At 34.8% G+C, this 16,084-nt stretch overlaps 1 protein-coding gene and 1 long non-coding RNA gene across 2 annotated transcripts in view; both read right to left on the bottom strand.

Moving 5' to 3' along the window:
- The window catches only part of LOC127871572 (gem-associated protein 5-like), a 202,335-nt gene that overhangs the window by 164,552 nt on the left and 21,699 nt on the right, over nt 1-16,084 (bottom strand). The window contains exons 10-13 of the mRNA XM_052414633.1: nt 13,769-13,905; nt 12,951-13,030; nt 3,904-4,097; nt 1,241-1,374 (exon numbers count right to left, since the gene is read on the bottom strand). Coding sequence (XP_052270593.1) covers nt 1,241-1,374; nt 3,904-4,097; nt 12,951-13,030; nt 13,769-13,905 — 545 coding nt within the window. The remainder of the gene's footprint in view (nt 1-1,240; nt 1,375-3,903; nt 4,098-12,950; nt 13,031-13,768; nt 13,906-16,084) is intronic.
- On the bottom strand, nt 8,266-9,421 carry LOC127871576 (uncharacterized). Its single transcript, XR_008045457.1, has 3 exons — nt 9,129-9,421; nt 8,794-8,968; nt 8,266-8,400 (listed from the first exon to the last, which is right to left on the bottom strand). It is a non-coding gene; the product is annotated as an uncharacterized LOC127871576 (long non-coding RNA).

Consider the following 16,084-nt stretch of genomic DNA (forward strand, 5'->3'; position numbering starts at 1 on the left):
AAGATCTCAATATCGAAGTAACGTCAAAAACAAGCAGAAGACAGGCCTTCGGTAGCTCACCTGATACAAAAAGGAACTGAACTTTGTTTATTAGCTGTGTTTCAATAACCATTTAAAAACTCAGTAAAGATATAATTACAAAAATATTCTGGCCCCTAGAGTGTTCACAAGCTTATCAGTTAATTTGACTAAATGACTTAGTTTTTAATACTGTGTAACGAAGTTCTAAATGCATATCAACTGTGCAAATGTTTGAGCAACTTTCATAGTGACAAAAAAGTGTGGCCTTAAATTATTATTCTCCAGCACCAAAAATCAGTTCAATATTTGCAAGCATATAGCTAACAAGAGCACAGCATAACGGGTGCCACGCTCGGCTGCGAAAGCTTGTCAGAATTTTTTTTTTTTTTTTAATGAGGTCACAGTGACCTTGACCTTTGACCTAGTGACCCAAAATGGTTGTGGCGTGTAAAACTCATCAAGGTGCATCTACATATGAAGTTTCAAAGTTGTAGGTGGAAGCACTTAGATTTTAGAGCCAATGTAAAGGTTTTAGCACGACGCCGGCGGACGGCGGACGTCGAGCAGGCTATGACAATACCTCTCCGAAAACAGCCTCGCTAAAAAACAAACAAAAACTTTTATTTTGGGTAATTTCTAAGCCAGAGACCTGTTACTTCGTCAAAATCAATAGCCGAAAGGAAACTCGAACTGGATCTTTTAAGTCATTCAGGTCGACTCACTAAACAAAAAGCAGGTCAGTATCTGAAAATGTTGTGGAAAGAAATTCAGGAAAGTGTTATTCCAAGGCCAGTTACTTTGTAACAAAAATCTGTGGACCGGAAAAAACCCTGTAACTTTATGTGCAAGTCATTTAGGTAGACTCACACACCAAAAACAGGTAAATATCTGCAAGCGTTTAGGAAAAGGTCCAGAAAACTGTTAATCTTGAGAAAACATTTAAATTCAAGGTGCTTTCTTCACACAAAAATCAATTGACAGGGATAATACTCGAACTCAATCTGTATGTCATGCAGGTCGACTAAGACACCAAAAATGAGGTAAATATTTGAAAGCGGACAGAAAGACAGACAATCCAAAGAAAACTGGTAGAGTTAACGAGTGGAAACCAATAATTGCGAGATGACTGACCGACTTATGGATTGACAGATAAACTATCAAATTCCCTTTAGGGGCATACAAAATTTCTATTGCTAAGCAGAAAAAAATGTGTACAAACCAATGCCTTCTTATCATAGGAGACTGACAAAAGGTGCATGTCTGAGTGTGGACTCCAAGCAAGGCCTGTAACTCTGTTACTATGTCCCTCCAGACGGCGCCACGTCTCCGTCACTTGCAGGGAGTCACTATGGTCTGCATGGGGAAAAATAATGCATGTCTGCTTATTTTTTTATCCATTTATGATTAGTTTGAAATATTCTCCTGAAGTGCAATAATGGATATTATAATACTTTTAAAGACATTTATGTCCACTTGGGCTAATACTACTTTTATTAAAGTTAGTGAACTTAGGTGACATTTTTTATAACCAAAATAAAACACGCTACCTGAAAATCAATAGGGGTCATCTGCCAGTCATGATCAATGTACCTATGATGTTTCATGATCCTAGGCCTAATTATTCTTGAGTTATCATCAGGAAACCATTTTACCGTTACCAGTCACTGTGACCTTGACATTTGACCTAGTGACCTGAAAATGAATAGGGGTCATCTGCCAGTCATGATCAATGTACCTATGAAATTTCATGATCCTACTAGGCCTAAGCATTCTTGAGTTGTTATCAGGAAACTATTTTACTATTTCGAGTCACTGTGACCTTGACCTTTGACCTAGTGACCTAAAAATCAATAGGGGTCATCTGCCAGTCATTATCGATGTACGAAGTTTCATAAACCTAGGCGTAAGCATTCTTGAGTAATCATCCTGAAACCATTTTACTGTTTCGAGTCACTGTGACCTTGACCTTTGACCTAGTGACCTGAAAATCAATAGGGGTCATCTGCCAGTCATGATCAATGTTCCTATGAAGTTTCATGATCCTAGGCGTAAGCATTCTTGAGTTATTATCCGGAAACCATTTTACTGTTTCGAGTCACTGTGACCTTGACCTTTGACCTAGTGACCTGAAAATCAATAGGGGTCATCTGCCAGTCATGATCAATGTACCTATGAAGTTTCATGATTCTAGGTGTAAGCATTTTTGAGTTATCATCCGGAAACAATTTTACTATTTTGAGTCACTGTGACCTTGACCTTTGACCTAGTGACCTGAAAATCAATAGGGGTCATCTGCCAGTCATGATCAATGTACCTATGAAGTTTAATGATCCTAGGCCTAAGCATTCTTGAGTTATCATCCAGAAACCATCTGGTTGACGGCCCGACGGACCGACCGACATGTGCAAAACAATATACCCCCTCTTCTTCGAAGGGGGGCATAGTAAGAAGACACCATCACATATACCAAAGATTGAAAATTCAACTTAACCAACATATCTTCAAACAAAAATCTTTTAATAAATTAAAACAAGAGATTGCCAAGCAATATTGTCCCCTACAGTTGAAACTCCACCATTGTCAGTAAAAAAAAAAAAAAATTGTTGCCATAGCAACCAAAATTCTTGACGTAGGAACGAAATGAAATGACGTGCATACTCTCCATATTGCCATCTATCCATGTTTCAAGTTTCATGAAAAAAATATGGAACTTTTAAATTTATAGCAGGATCCAGAAAATTGTGACGGACAGACTGACAGACTGACACACGGAGCCCAAACCACCGGTAGGGGACAATAAGCATACACTACTTAACAATCAGGGATCTTATTTTCCCGCAACATCAATCGGTCCGGATATAAATGGGGAAAAGTATCCGAAAATGTATATCCGAAATCATGACAAATTACGTTAAAATGTATACCATTGGTTTTGCCATTCAAGGTGGTATAATACATGTACAAGTAAAATTCCCTTAGGCATTTTTATAAACGGAACGAGTTTTCTCAACTGGTTTTATCATTTGGTATTTCATTGTTGTTTCATGTGCTGTTTTATCAGACTTTTTTCATCGTTGTCAATATTATTAATCTGTGTAAGTCTATACCGATGTTTTAAATTGTTGTCGACTCGATAATAGCTTACAAACATGCACTGAACCAAACAAATGTCTGTGCGTAGGTTGGCTACTGACAACAACAAACCAAATAATTAAGAAATAATTTGTTGTCAAATAACCCACGGCCGATAGTTTAGATGCGTAGGGATTAATCACGAGAGCGAAGCATTTGAAACCACGCATCTAATTTTCCGGTCGTGAGTTATTCAACAACAAAGCATAAAGTACACAAATTATTTCGATTCTAACACGGTTTTAATAAAGATTTATTCAATGTAAATTATTTTTCTTGTGTACTATTTTATGTGAAGTTCTGCCCATAAAAATAACTTTCGGCTGTTCTGTCGATCAGATCCGCGACTTTCATTCATAATTATATTAACGGATTATTACGCTGGTGGAAAATGTATCAGCATGTTTTGTTTAGTTACAGCGCATGCATTCAGACGCGTCTTTTCGGATGCGTCTTTAATCTGCTGTTCACAAGTTTTTGATTCTTGGTCTGACGTGCAATAAACCGGTCCTGACCAGTTTAGAGACTGCAGGGAATGGTTTATCACACCTAATCGAGATAAGAATGCAATTAGGGTGTGTTAGCATGTACACTGTGTAACCAATTTCATGACATGGGAATTTTAATAGCAAACAGAATTGGACCGACTGTTTGGGATTTTCAATTTTTCAATCGGTCTTTCATGGCCCCAATCGGTCTAGGACCGACAAAACCGAAAAAAATATGATCCCTGTTAACAATAACACTTACCTAACAGATTATTCAGGTCTACAACCGATATATGAAACTCATTAGAGGCAATGGCCATGAAGTTTCTGTAAGCAGACCCAGTTGTGGTTTCCATGGTAATGGTTGGGTGCCAGGCAATTACGTTCACCAGCTTGTGATGAGTCTGAACTATGCCTAGCAACAGGAACCCTGGACTGGAGAATATCTCAACAGAGCTGAAACAGAGAGGGCATTAGCTCAATTATTTCAATTTTTTTTTATTATTTAAATCACAGATTTGCTGATGTTTACACAAAATATTCTCCTTGTAATGTTTATGGACTTTTTCATTAGTTTTATAAAGGCATTGCCAATAAAGAAAGGAAAATTTACTTAGAAACATATTTTTTATCACATTCATGCATTTTAATCACTGCCTGGTAGTCTTGTTGCTAAGGTTACTTGTTTTCAAGAAATCAAATTCAAATAAGACTAAGATTAGTTTTACATGAAATTCTAATAATCAAAGCGCTGAAGGCACTGAAGTTGTTCTCTATTGCATAATTTAAGACGCAACTCATTTTTCAAAATTAATTGCAAGTTTGAAATGAACACACGCCATTCAAATTTATAAAGAGTGTGTCATTACGCACGGGTCAAGATTTGTGTGCACTTTTTATCATCCTATTTATTTTATAGAGATAACTTAGACAAAATAACAACAACATGGCCCTTTTTGGAAGTTCTGAAAGCATAGAAAGTATGATGAAAATGGTAATGAGAACTTAATATAAAGACAATTTGCAATCACCATCATATTAAATGAATATTGTTGGAATATCTAAAACCTATCTCACTAAGAATATAATTTTATGATGAAAATTCACTGTACAAAACTTTTGATTTTTGACACCATATACAAATTCAAAATATACAATAAGATAATTGATGAAAATAAATAAAAATAAATCTGCTAGCAATACTTTTTACTCACGAATTAGGTAGTCATAAAGACAGCCCTGTTGACCCGTACTTTGTTGTTTATGCATTACTTGTTACCCTAGCAGTTCACACGGTGTTAGCAACTCTGACCTAAACATAGGTATAGAGCTCTAATGCGCTTTTTCGGCGTAGCTGTTTTACCCAGCTTTTCACCTTAAATGATTTATACATATGCCAGCAGACACGCGTGAATATTTTCGAATATTTCATAGGCTGATTCGAGATAAAACCTCTAAACTTTGGCTACATCACCGTGTCTGTGCTCAGCGCAAAGGATATAGCACTGTTCAGTGTAAGGAATTCTGGACTACTCTCAGTATGTTCAAACGACACGAATTGTGGCCCAGTTACAATTACCTGTAAAAATCCATCTCGCAGAATTTCAGGGTCAGTACTCGTTCACTAAATTGTCCGGGGAATATATAATTGATGCTATCGATAAACACAGTTTTGCTTTCAAGATGAGAAAACAAAAATTTCCCAAATATTATAGTGTCATGATAAGATGAAAATCGTTTAATTATCCAGCTACAATGTTTGCCGTAATCGGTCAGCACATCTGGAAATCGTTCTTGAATGCCTTGATAGGCTGCCCTTATTTACAAGTTTGCTATTTTAAATTCAATTTTGTATCGAAAAGCATTGTTCTTAAATGTGCCATTTACAATTCGCAATGAGATTTTTAATCCCTCATCATGCGAAAATTGGTCTTATTCCATATGCGCCCATATATATATATATAGCCCATTCAGCCTGCGCATCTCTCAGTCTGGTCAGGAGATACATAATGAGACCATAACACATTGAGTAATTTTATAGCGAACAGCATCGCCTCTGACCAGACTGCGCAAATGCACATGTTGGGTTTAAGATACGCTGACCGAAACGCATAAGACCCATTTTCGCATGACATGGCTATGAAAGTGTGATTTAAATGTGTCAAAAGAAAACTGTGTTTAAATAAAATATTAACATACGATACATTTCGATAGTGAAGAAATATACTCATAATAAGGCATGTGAGGACACAAATGATGTGCACTTCCGAAGTATCATTTCTATCTACTTACACTAATTTGTGGTTTGACAATGATAACACACATTTTATGCGGTGAATATGCGACTTACAAGTAAAAAAAAAAAACAATAGTTAAACTTTTGTTTTCAGTTTATTTATTTAGAAACCTAAATCCCAAACTTTATTTACAAGACAGCATTTACGCTGACTACCTTTTTAAAAGATATTTCTTGTTATATTTAATTGCTTTTTTAATATACGGTTTAAGCGATTATAAAGCATTTTTGAGGTTTTCTATAGTATACCTGTAGTGATTGGTGAACTCATGTTCAACGTTTTTAATTTGAGAACTGTGAATATAAACAAGCTTAACCTTCTATTAGTGCTTTATAAGCACCCGTAAATACAAAAGATTGCCGCTTTCTGTTGAGAACAAAAGAACGTTTCCCAGAAATATCAAATTTAACCCCGCTGTAGAAGCATGAACGAGATTACGAAACAGATAATTTTTGTTATATTTAATTGTTTTTTATATTCAATTTAAGCGATTATGAAGCATTTTTGTTGTTGTCTATCGTATCCCTGAAGTTATTGTTGAACTCATGTTCAACGTTTTATAAATTGAGAATGTAAACAAGCGTAACCTAATACTATTGTGTTGTTTTTCCAAATCTATTAATAGCCTCAGATTATGAATGACCTGTACTACGTCATTTGGACGCAACAGATAGTGGACTATTTTAATCATTCATAAATAACTTCTTCCGCTACATGTATAATACAAACATTGTTTATTGATTCTTTTCTATATAAGCTCCGTTAAAAAATATTCCATTTAACACGATATTCACATAATGTTTCCATTTGTGAATGAATATAGTTGGAATACTCAAACCTCTTGCATAAATTATAAAACTCTTTCTCGCGCGAATATGGCAGGTGTGGCATGTAGTAGGCTTTCCGCCCTTGTCAAAAAAGTGGGCAAAACCCGGTTTTAATCCGTGTTAAAACCGTGTTAAACCCTGCGGTATTGGCACCGGGTTAAAGCGTGTCTTTTAAACACACTTTTTGCTTACCGACTTGGTTTTTTGTAGGTAAAACCTGGATTTCACTCACATAAACCAACACGCTTATACCTTCTTATACCAACTAAAACTAACTTAAACCAACTTAAGTGGGTTAAAAGTGAGTGTGTTTTCCTTCTCTTTGTTGGCTTTTAAACCCGCTTCTACACATCAAGTCGGTTTTTCCTGTTCCAAAGCGAGTGAAAAGTGGGTTTTTGTTTGAGCGTTAAGTGAGCTAAATGTGTGCTTTTCACAGATTAAGCGCAGTTTAAACTTACTTTAAAACCGTCTTATACCAACTTAAGTTGGTTAAAGTGAGTGTGTTTTCCTTCTTTATGTTGGCTTTTAAACCTGCTTCTTCATATCAAGTCGGTTTTTCCTGTTCTTAAGCGAGTTAGAAGTGGGGATTTGTTTGAGTGTTAAGTGAGCTAAATGTGTGCTTAACTCAGATTAAACGCAGTTAAAACACGCTTTAAAACCGAGTTTTACCAACTTAAGTTGGTTAAAAGATAGTGTGTTTTCCTTCTTTATGTTGGCTTTTACACCCGCTTCTACACATCAAGTCGGTTTTTCCTGTTGTAAGCGAGTTTAAAGTGGGTTTTTATTTGAGCATTAAGTGAGCTAAATGTGTGTTTTTCACAGATTAAACGCAGTTAAAACTAGCTTTAAAACCTGTTAAATGCTCAGTAAAAACCCACTTTTCACCCACTTGAAAACTGAACAACTTTATTATGAACAAAAATATCATAAATTATATTCTAATTACTTTTTTAAACGCTAAAACATAAAACTTTACATATATATCCATATACACAACATGATAAAACTATTTTGACAGACATGGCATTGTTATAATAAAATATAATAGTGTTATAACATAACATTGAACACAAAGAAAGAACTGAAAAAAGTAAGATTGTATGGAATAAATACAAACAAGAGATGTGTTGGTCAGAAACACAATGCCCCCTACTGCGCCGCTTTGAAATAAAATTTCTATTTATCATTTGGCAGGTATAGAAATTTTCTCTCTTTGCTTATTACTTACATTGGATTTTGACCTCTGACCTTGAAGGATGAACGTGACCTTGCACCACTCAAAATGTGCAGCTCAATGAGATACACATGCATGCTAAATATCAAGTTGCTTTCTTCAATATTGCAAAAGTTATGACCAATGCTAAGTTTTCGGACGGAAAGACAGACAGATTAAGGATCAGACAGATCAACTGCTATATGAGACCCTACCGGGAGCATAAAAATAAGTTAATGTTGTTGAAACAGGTGCAAATCTATATAACAAAGTGAAAAAAATGGTTAAATAATCATTTTAACAGCACATTTTATTTACAAAGACTTCAGTCTAGTTGTTCATCAGCCGCAGATGCCTTAAACAACCTCTCATCTTTTCTTCAACATCAACCAGAGGCTTGTCAACGGTTTTGGCTATGACATCTGAAAAAATATAATAGACTATTCATTTTAAAAACATGCAAAAAAACAACAAAATCTGATCTTAAATAGAAAATACTCTAGCCAGAAAAAGAGGTTAAATATTTGCATATTAAGGAAGTCAACACAAATGGGTTTATTACCGATTGTCCTGGAGACAGTGACTAGAGACACGGACAAAGTTTTTCAATCCCTGTCTTCATGAATAAAAAAAAACCTATTGTTAACTGTCACTTGGATTATAAAAACTCCCCCTTTTCACAAAATTTAATGATGTAATATAATGATCATTTATGCGACTGTAAACAGTAAGTGATCTGAAAAATATTTGTAGAATGTGTATTTAATTTCTATATGGTTAACTGGTACTTCAAATTTTTATGATGAAGAAAATACCAATGATTGCATTTCTCTCAGCAGCGGGGAGGCTTGGTCTTGGTGATCCAGTTGTAGTTGTTGCTCCCTTCATGGAGCAAGTCACAAGCTGGTGGAAAGTGAATAGTCGGCACATGGCCTGTGCGATGGCCATCACCTCCCTGGTTTCATGCTGGATTTCAGCTTAAATGATACTCTGGAACCAAAAAAAGAAAAGGAGTTTTGACAAAATATTTACAATTGGTAATTTTCCAAAGCTTGTAATTTACTTTCATCACATTTCAAACTCTAAAAATATTTGTCACATTGGTCAGAATTGTGACGCTTTTAAAATGCAATAACCTGTATAGTTTTACCTCTCAACAAATCCAGCTTTCTTGTTCAAGGACAGGGCGAGGTTTGCCCACTTCAGTTCCCCTCAAGTTGGCCAGCTCGTGCAGGGTAAAAGCCTGGTGTAAAAGTCCATACATCAGGTAGTATGATTACCCCTTTTGCTCTTGGGGCAAGAGTTTAACCTTCAAAATTAAAATATGAGGGAAAGAAATCTGTTCAGTAATAACCAGAAATATCTATAAATAACAATAAAGATGAAAATAATCATAAAACACAACCACAATAATTCACTGTACACAACATTTACACTTTGTCATGTGTATGTTCATCTATTTTTGCATCAAATTGTGTTGTTTTTCCTTTAAGTTGCAATACATTAGGCCACGGCTTTTATATTTCTTGGTTTACAAAACCGCCGACCCTAATTTTTGGAAAAAGGGAAAAAAAATAAAATCGGAAAATCGTCTTTTTTTTAAATATTTTATTCCCGACCGCACTGCAAAACGAGCGAAACGAGAAAAAAACGATCCGGTTTGAGTACGGTTGCGAATAAAATCAAGTAAGTACAATCAACGATTGGTTCACATATATTGCAGAGATCGGGATATTTTTCAATGTGACACATTATGTACCAGTCCTTTTATGGGCACTTCTCAAAATTTATTTCTGGTAAAAATTACAGACAATAAGAAAATCAGCGTCAGTAAAATGTCGACCCCATCAAAATTTATTTCCGAGTCTGTGACGCAACTATATTGTTTAACATGTTAATTATATTAAACAAACCCGATATTATAGTAGATAAAAAAGTATTTGATAATTAGTATAAATAATCCAATAAAACACTGCCATTATTTACGATATATGTGTTTAGGAATTTTGTAAACACGTCCGCCATAGTTTATAGGAACTGTACAGAAAGTTTGGAAATCGGAACAAATCGGTATATCTCGGAAAATCATTGATAAATGTATTTGTCGTTTCAATGCTTAGGGCCGAGTAATTTTGGCAAATCGGAACTCAACTTGCGTAAAACACTAGCTCAATTAACCATTAAACTCCGCCTCCGTTCTCGGCAAAAGACTCGAAGGCGGAGCTATGCACGTGCTTTTATTAAATTGGAGGATTGCAATTGAGAAACAAACACACGATTGGTTCGGCATGTTGATTGCTAGACAAATGAAGCCAATTTTTTCGGCGCGAAATTTGTCGCTTTATTGCTTCCGACAGAAAGCGGCTTTCCTTTGATGACGTCAAACTGTCAATTCACACAGACTGCACATTTTCGGAAGACTTTAACTGACTCCTTGTTTACAATTCCGGTAAAAAAAAAACACTTGCTAACATTAAACTTTGGATTAAATTATCAAAATAAAGCAAAAGCGAAGTTGACAAATATGATTAAATTAATTCGCATCAGTTCAAATAAGACGTTTTGCGTTGTACATGTAAATCAACGAGTTTTCATGACAACAATAACTTTGACAAACATTACCGCGACGACGCATGGATCGATCTACCTCGATTTTTTTTCATGTACGATCTCATAAGTCGAGTAAGAGCAAACACATACCGGGTAATTTGTGTATGAGTAGTTTATCTTATATAAGATTTATGCAACGGGCATTGCATTGCGTAATGAAGCGCATCGAATTATGGAAATGAAGCGCAGTTTTTCGTTTTAATGGGAGAAGAACGCATGTCATGTAATGGAGTGTTTAAAATTGCCTGATGTTACAAAAGGTGCTTTTAGGACTCATTTCATTTGAAGATATAGATGTGTTTCATTGCATAATTTGATTTTTTGTCTCTGTGTTAAGGTTATAAAAGATATGTTGTCTTTGTTCTGATGTTATTAGTATTAACTTTTTTTTCCGATGTTTTTTTTTTTTTTTTTTTTTTTCGACCGCCCGATGGACCATTTTCAAAATAATTTTTGTAAACCAATAAAAAAAAAAGTCGTGGCCTTAACTTATCAATTTACATTTCCCAGTGACAATACATAAATATAATAATGATCATAATTAATTCAGTAAACTTAATAAAAAAGGATGAAGAAATGACAATACAAACCTGTTAAAACTGTTCTTCAGTATTCCAAAAAAAAAACAGTTGAACTTCTTTTCCAACAAACTTATTGTTGATTTCCATATTGTAGTAAATACACATTGTTTTCATCACACAATACTTCATGCTGACAGTATTTCAATACATTTTACAGAACAATTATAAGTCTTAATGTTAATTTAATTTAGCTCAATTCAATTGCTGAAACCAGCTTGTTTTTCAAAAGTTGTTGTTTTCAAATAATTTCCTGTGCAAAAAATTGAACCAATCAGAAGTCTTATACCTCATTCCAGCCTTATGTCTGGGCAAACCCTATCAGTAGCTTTATCTGCCCCTGATAATCAGTACCCTGTTTAGCTCTGAATGCCTGACAGATTGTTATCTGTTTATTGTTGGTGGTGTGAAAAGGGGTGTTTTTAGGTATTGTCTTGTTATTTTGTTGACTGTTTATGTAACACAGGTCATGTTTGGCATCTTATTATTTTATTGCAAATTAAGAAAATGGATATAATGGTATATGAAAATATCAAAATCTTGCATAACTTATGAACACAAATTAATAGATTATTTCCAAAATAATGTTTCCAATACCATAATTATTTAAATATGCAGAACAAGTAAATACTGTTTTAAACAAATATAAACAATCATATAAGATTGTTTTAAAAATTAAAAAAAATAAAATAATTTTAAGACATAAAGCAATCATTAGATATTGTTTATAATAAAAACAAATATAAAGAAAAAAAATCTAAGCGAAAACACAAACTCTTTCATTTTCAGGTATAAAACTAAGTTTTATCATTTTTATAGTTTTTGGCAGTGATACTTGTTGTCCATCTGTGAACCTGTGATGTTCTGAAAGAGCCATTTTCATCCAATATTCACTAAAAAATTATGGGGAGCACACACATTTACAATAGGGACAATGGCAAACAAGCTGTAAAAAAGCACCTTTACAATTGACTTGTATTATATATGGCTATAAACATGAAACAAAGACCTATTTGAAGAATTATTGTTTTATTGATCAGTATTATTTATAAACAAAAGACCAACTTATTGAAAAGTGTGTTAAAGTGAGTCTTTTAGCCTGGTTTCAGCTCTCAAATTATTTACAAAAAAACCAATTTAAACTCGCTTAAACCCACTTCTGTTTAAAAAGGATCAGCTCCTGTTGTAAAAGACTCGCTTATAAAACAAAAAGACACACTTAAACACACAAAAACCAACTCATAAATAAAAAGGCTCACTTTTGACACACAAAAAACTGACTCCTTACAGAAAAAAACTCGCTTAAACACACATCTTCTTAAAATAACCAACTTTAAACTCAGTTAAGCACAGTTTAGCGCACATAAAACTCGCTTTTAATAGCAAAAACCAACTTCCTCTGAGAAAAACTCAGAATAAACACAGTTTTATGTTGGTTTAAGTGTGTTTTGGTATGAAAGTGGGTTATTTTTTTGACAAGGGCGTAGATAAGCCGAACTGACTTGAAATTTTCAGTACCAACATTAGCTGTTCGAACAACTAAAAAACCATTTTATACATGAAATTCTAAAATCAATTTTAAAAAAGCATTGTTTTTATGATTTTTCTACAATTTAATTATAACTCTCAAACATGAACAAAAGGGCCAAGCATTTACCTCATTAAAAAAGGTCTGTTCAGCTTACAATGACTTTATATGACGTTTCCGCATTCGTTTTTTATGGCACATAGAGTAATATAAGTGCTTTAATATACTTTTCTATCGGCTAGGCAAGAATACCTACCCATCATCATTTCCAATGGCAACCACTGTTAAGTCTGCATTCCAACTAATCTCACTTCTTGTTGGCATCTTACCAGTGGCCTGAAAGAAATTAACACCAGCAATAACCATGACATGTGCAATAAAGTGGTGTAAGTATTCTTCTTCTCTTTATTACAATCTTAACATTACATAAGCTCCTGCATGCAAAAATGTGGCTTAAGACACATCCAAACAGTGTTGCTCAAGTTGTGCCTCTGCATATGTATCATCTGATGAAAAGTCATGATTTTGGCTAAGGAGGCCATGAAACCTTGTGTGACATTAACTCTTTCAGTGCAGGAACCGAATTTTGAAGGCCTGTGCAAACAGTTTGGATCCAGATGAGATGCCACAGAACATGGCGTCTCATCAGGATCCAAACTGTTTGCTATTCTGATAGTATTCTTTAAAAAAAAATCAAAGAAAATGCTAATTTTAGAAATTTAGTAGACAACATTTTAGCAGACGACAAATTTCCCAGCATGCAAAGGTTTAAAGCTGACAAGGTAGCTCCTGACCAGACTGCAGGAATGAGCAGGTTGTCCAGATCTACGCTGACTGCACAAGGCATAATACCCATTTTCATATGACACATCACATACTTATTTTGTTTACCTGACAATATGTTAAATAACCAAGATGTGAACTGGTACATTTTCAGTAATGCATACAAAAGTAATATGCTGTTCACAAAATGAAACAGACAATGATTGTCTAAAATCAATTCTTGATTAAATTGGTTCATATTCAAGTCAATTTCAACTTAGTCAGTTTCAATTTACATTTAACTATACCTACCCTGTACTGGGGGTTGTTTGCCTGTATGAGCTGCCCTATATTGACTGCCTCCCTGTCCAGACACTGGGTCTGATGTTCTAGAACATTCCCATCCCCACAGCTGTACACATTGTACATGACTGGGGAACCAGTATCACCTGAAAAAGGGGAACCAAACATCTGTACAAATGCAGGTTAGATTTACTACTACAATGAACTGTTAGTTTAGTGCAATGCTTGGCAAACTTGCGTCTCAACTAGGTGCCCTACTCAATCCTTACTCAGGGTGCATGTCAGTTTTGTTGGTGGACACCATACTGGACGGTCACCATACTGGACAGGTGTGGTTTTCTCCCTAAGCCCAACGCCGCACCAAAACTCAACATCTTTTAGTACAACAATCATACAGCCACAAAATTTCAACTATAGTTTGTCCCACATTTTGTGAGTTGCGCAAGTTTATTAAGCGGGAGTGGTGGGAAACACTCTGAGTCCTTACATAATGCAGCCTCCCGCATGGAAGAACCTTAAGAAAATAAAAATACACACACAAACTCCAATAATTAAAATCTTAAACTATCCATGCATGAGGATCTAGGCTCTGAGAATGGCATAAACAGGTCATCTGGAAGTCATTCAGACCATATCTATCATAATTTTCATAATGAAAGGAGATCATATTTTGTTACAAAGTTAACACAATTTCAGACAAAATTCGTGGTGTATCCACTTAAAGGCAAGAGCTGTTTGTGAACCAGGGATCATATTTACCCGCAACATCAATCGGTCTGGATTTAAATGGGGGAAAAGTGTCCGAAAATTTATATCCGAAATCATGACAAAGTACGTTAACATATATACCATTGATTTTGCCATTCATGAAGGTGGTATCATAAATGTTCAATTTTAATTGCCTTTGGCATCTTTTTTAAACGGAACATACGAGTTTTCTCAATTGGTTTTATGATATTTTTTTCTCTTTTATTGTTGTTTCGTGTGCTGTTGTATCTGACTTTTTTCATCGTTGTCAATATCTATTATTTATCTGTGTAAGTCTATACCGATGTTTTAAATCGTTGTCGACTCGATAATAGCTTACATACATGCACTGCACCTACCAAATGTCTGTGCGTAGGTTGGATACTGGCAACATTAAAACCAAATAGTTGAGAAATAATTCGTGTACGTTATAGTTTATTGTGAAAAAACCCACGGCCAATAGTTAAGATGCGTAGGGATTAAATCACGAGTGTCACGCATGACTAATACACAACCGCGCGAATTTTCGCTGCTTGGGGTCATACTCTGATACTGGTCGGCTGACACGCAATAAACTGGTCCTGACCGGTTTAGAGACTGCAGTGAATGGTTTTCACACCTACTCGAGATAGGAATGTTATCAGGGTAGATCTATGTTAGCATGTGCACTGTGTAATCGATTTCATGACATGGGAATTTTAGCACACAGAATCGGACCGACTGTTTGGGATTTTCAATCGGTCTTTCACGACCCCAATCGGTCTAGGACCGACAAAACCGAAAAAAATATGATCCCTGTTGTGAACTATATCCTATCAGTATATTACGTCATCAAGAATCTATTTTTCTACAATGAATATATCTTTTTTATAAATAAGTTACACTTGTTTACATGTTTTACATGTATCATAATTTTGTATAAAAGATACTGTATTTATCCAACTGATTAAAATGAGCAAGACTAAGTATAAGAGTATGCCTTAAAATACCTAGATACTTTAATTGATTGATTAACTAATCTCAAATACATATTACAGTGTCAGATTTTATTTGTTTGTAAGATATTATAAATTATCAACAAAAGTATATCAAATCTACAAACCTTTAGGAACTCCTCATAACAAGAGAGATGTGATTTAAGAAAAAAATATGGTATAACACATTTGTACATCACATTGAATTAAATGGACTTGTTCAGAGATTTTTGTATTAAAATACAAATTGTGTTATGAAATTTGTATTATAACTGATACATAACTTTTGAAATATTCTAACGTGATTGCCATAGGAAACAAGAAACCGTCGGAGACGGGTGATGCTCCCCAAAGGTTTATTTTGTCACAATATTGCACTATATATTCAGATAAAAGGAAACGTCTTGAGGGGCATAACTTTGGACAAAATAATACGATGGATGGTTTAGCAACTTAAAAATGTCAAAGGGCGATAACTCTCTAAATAAATCATCTAACCAGAACCCACAAATAACATGCGCATCTCATGAAGGTAGTTAAGCTGCCAAATAGCTTCATTGAATTCCAGTCAGTAGTTGGGGAGAAATAGCCCGGACAAGAATTG

This window comes from Dreissena polymorpha, chromosome 3, assembly GCF_020536995.1.
Source record: "Dreissena polymorpha isolate Duluth1 chromosome 3, UMN_Dpol_1.0, whole genome shotgun sequence".
Lineage (NCBI taxonomy): Eukaryota > Metazoa > Mollusca > Bivalvia > Myida > Dreissenidae > Dreissena > Dreissena polymorpha.